General features: G+C 34.1%; 1 protein-coding gene across 1 annotated transcript; it reads left to right on the top strand.

Moving 5' to 3' along the window:
• The first annotated feature begins 673 nt into the window (after window positions 1-673).
• Window positions 674-2,535, top strand: LOC128984513 (uncharacterized). The gene is made up of 2 exons (XM_054403843.1): window positions 674-1,430; window positions 1,769-2,535. Exons 1-2 carry the CDS (start codon window positions 674-676, stop codon window positions 2,533-2,535), a joined length of 1,524 nt encoding a protein of 507 aa, XP_054259818.1.
• The last annotated feature ends 832 nt before the right edge of the window (window positions 2,536-3,367 follow it).

The following is a 3,367-nucleotide window of genomic DNA, read 5'->3' on the forward strand; positions in this document are numbered from 1 at the left end:
CGCTACACATTGCTTTATTAAAATCGATTGGATGAATGGAACAGGTTTCTATGTTATTCATCCAATTAGTTAGCTTAGTTAATTACAATCTCCGGGGAAGAGAAACAGGTGCTGCAAAGAAACTAATTTAGTCTTCAGGAAATAATTAAATGACATTGTTTTGACATGAGATAAATACTTCCTCTTTTATTGTGACTCCGATCAAAAATAAAATTACTTGCTAACGTGTTTTTCACATATCAAAGAAAGTGTACAAATTTTTCATCTAAAATATATATTACATTTATTACATATTACATTTAATTATATTTTTCTATTTATTGTAACATTTTAATATGTCTAACAAGCGGGAAAAAGCGCCTGTTTAGTTTTCAAGTCAGTGTCTAAGCTTCAAATCTTGTGATCAGAGTCCAAGTCACGCTTGTTTAAAGATGTTGATTGAATTGTGACACGGAGCCATTTACAGCTTACTTCTCTACGAATTACATGTGGTGATGTGAACATTATCACCTGATAATATTTATTATTTGATTTGTTTGTAAATATTGTATTTGTTCTTAACTAAAACATGGTTGTAATTTTGAATGAATAAAAGCCATACTTTTGGTTTACTAAGTCTTTCTTACAACAATTTTATTCATTCATTGATAAACTCAGTTAGTGCTACATTACGATGGAGAAATTCCTTAGACCAGACGAATTGCAAATTGACCCGGAATCTCCAACTGCCTCAGAGGAATGGACGCACTGGTTACAAACATTCGAAGACTTTCTAACCATGACAGAATTCGTTGAAGACAAGGACAAACTGAAACTACTAACTAATCGATTATCTTTTACTACTTATAAATTTATCAAGGAATCTGAAACTTACCAAGACGCTTTGAGAGTTCTTAACTCAATTTACATCAAACAAAAGAATGAAATATTCTCAAGATATTTAGTAATGACTAGAAAACAGCAACAAGGTGAGACTATTGACAAATATGTGTCGGAACTGAAACTTTTGAGCCAAGATTGCGTTTTTGAAGCTGTTAATGCGATTCAATACAGGGATCATTACATTCGTGATGCTTTTATCAATGGCTTAGCCTCGTCATACATACGACAGAGACTATTTGAAAATAAAACTTTAGACCTAGCTGAAGCAGTGGAACAGTCTAGAGCTTTTGAAATGGCTCAAGCTCAAGTCGAGAGCTATCCAAAATCTATGTACGGAATGCAAACTTGTGCAACGAATGAATTGGCAAAGCGAGCTTGTCAGTACGAATTCCCACTACAACAAAAGGAAGAAGCTACTGTTTCCGCTATTAAAAATGTTGATGGCAAGTGTTATTTTTGTGGGCATGATAGACACTCTAGAGATTGCTGTCCAGCCAGAGAAGCAACTTGTGGGAAATGTAACAAGACAGGGCATTATGCGAGAGTCTGTAAAGTAATCCAACTCAACATTTTAAAGTAAAACAGAAGACGTCTAGTACATCAGCTGCACTAATAGCAACTACACATAATACATCTGTATTGAAGGACTCTACAGTTGAAGCTAAAGTGAATGGCCTGAAAGCAAATTGCTTAATAGACACCGGGAGTACATCAAGCTTTGTAAACTTGAAGTTTGTTCAGTTAAACAAAATTAAAATGTATAATGAAAGTGGACAAGTATCACTAGCTGCTTCTAATATGAAATCAAACGTCCACGGGTTTGTTAAAATCAACCTAAATCTGTTGAATCACAATTACAACAATTTTAAGTTGACTGTTCTTGAAGATCTTTGTACTGACGTGCTTATCGGACATGATATCACGAAACTCCACTCAAATATACAGGGTTGGTTTGGAGGTAAGAAACCTCCTCTGTTGGTGTGCTCCTGTGCCAAAGTTGAACCACCCAAACTATTCTGCAATTTAACTCCAGATTGTAAGCCAATAGCCACAAAATCGCGACGTTACTCAGATGAAGATGTGCAATTTATAAAACAAGAAATGGAAAGACTACAGACTGAGGAGATCATTGAACCTAGTTCGTCACCTTGGCGTGCACAAGTGTTGGTTGTTACAAACGACAAAGGGAAGAAGCGACTGTGTGTGGACTATTCGCAAACGATAAACAAATTTACTCTGTTAGACGCCTATCCCTTACCAAACATAGATGATCTAGTATCCACTGTAGCGACGAACAAGGTTTTTAGTGCCATTGATCTAAAGCAAGCATACTATCAAATACCAATTTCTGACGAAGAGAAGAAGTACACTGCTTTTGAGGCTACTGGTCGTCTTTTTCAATTCAGAAGAATCCCATTTGGCGTAACCAACGGGGTGGCATGTTTTCAAAAGACCATGGACCAAATCATTAGAAAAGAAAAACTGAATGGAGTGTATGCCTATCTGGATGATTTGACCGTATGTGGAAAGGATCAAAAGGATCATGATGAGAATCTAAGAACATTTTTAGATGCTACATTAGCATTCTACAATGTCACACTTCCGAAAGATTATAGTATTTCAAGATGTAGATCCAGTACAACTACAATTTAGTTAATCATACGATTAAATATTATGATGTATCGGTTATTTTTATAATTTGACGAAAAAACATATCTTTTTCTGCAATTATTATTTGCCAAGAATTCAGCATGCAAAAACCTTTAGAAGACTATGTGTTTCACCATGGGTTGAACTTAAATCTTATATAAAGGTGTGATTTTTAAAGTACATTACTTTCGTAATATTAAATACACTGAACATGAAATAAAATTGCATGTTTGAAATGAGGACTCATTACCTACTTACATGTCGGGAATACTATTGGTTTAAAATGCAATCGGTAATTTGTAAAAATTACGAAAACAAAGTTAATGACAAAGTTATTAACAAAGTTTAATGTTTAACACATTCAACTTTGTTCGTATTTTTTACAATTTACCAACATGGAAAAAGATCCTGAACTATTATCACTTATAATTTTAGGTAATATACGAAGGAGGTATCTACAAATGTAGGGGAAAGATTCCTGTTGAACGTTTGCCAAGTGACCTTTAGAGCTCTTGACGGATCATTCCAAGTAGGAAACATTAGGGAAAATATCGTTATATTGAAATCACAAAACGTAGAAGAGATGCTCCAATCATAAGTCCTTACACACATATGTTATTGGAACAATGTTATGGTGTAAATATCCTATAAGCGAAGTAACCAAATCCAAGGACTAGTCTTATTTAACTAGTTAAATTCCAGAGAAATTGTAAATAGACAAATCCTTGCCATAATATATTTTAGTTCAAACTAATTACAGTAGTCCATGCATGCATGTTCTCAGTATTCTAAAGTAAAATAATAAATTCCTTCTATGGAATAGCATATAAATAGT

This window comes from Macrosteles quadrilineatus, unplaced genomic scaffold (assembly GCF_028750875.1).
Source record: "Macrosteles quadrilineatus isolate MER2022 unplaced genomic scaffold, UCM_ALF_1.0 Scaffold_2__2_contigs__length_208266976, whole genome shotgun sequence".
In the NCBI taxonomy this organism is placed as follows: domain Eukaryota; kingdom Metazoa; phylum Arthropoda; class Insecta; order Hemiptera; family Cicadellidae; genus Macrosteles; species Macrosteles quadrilineatus.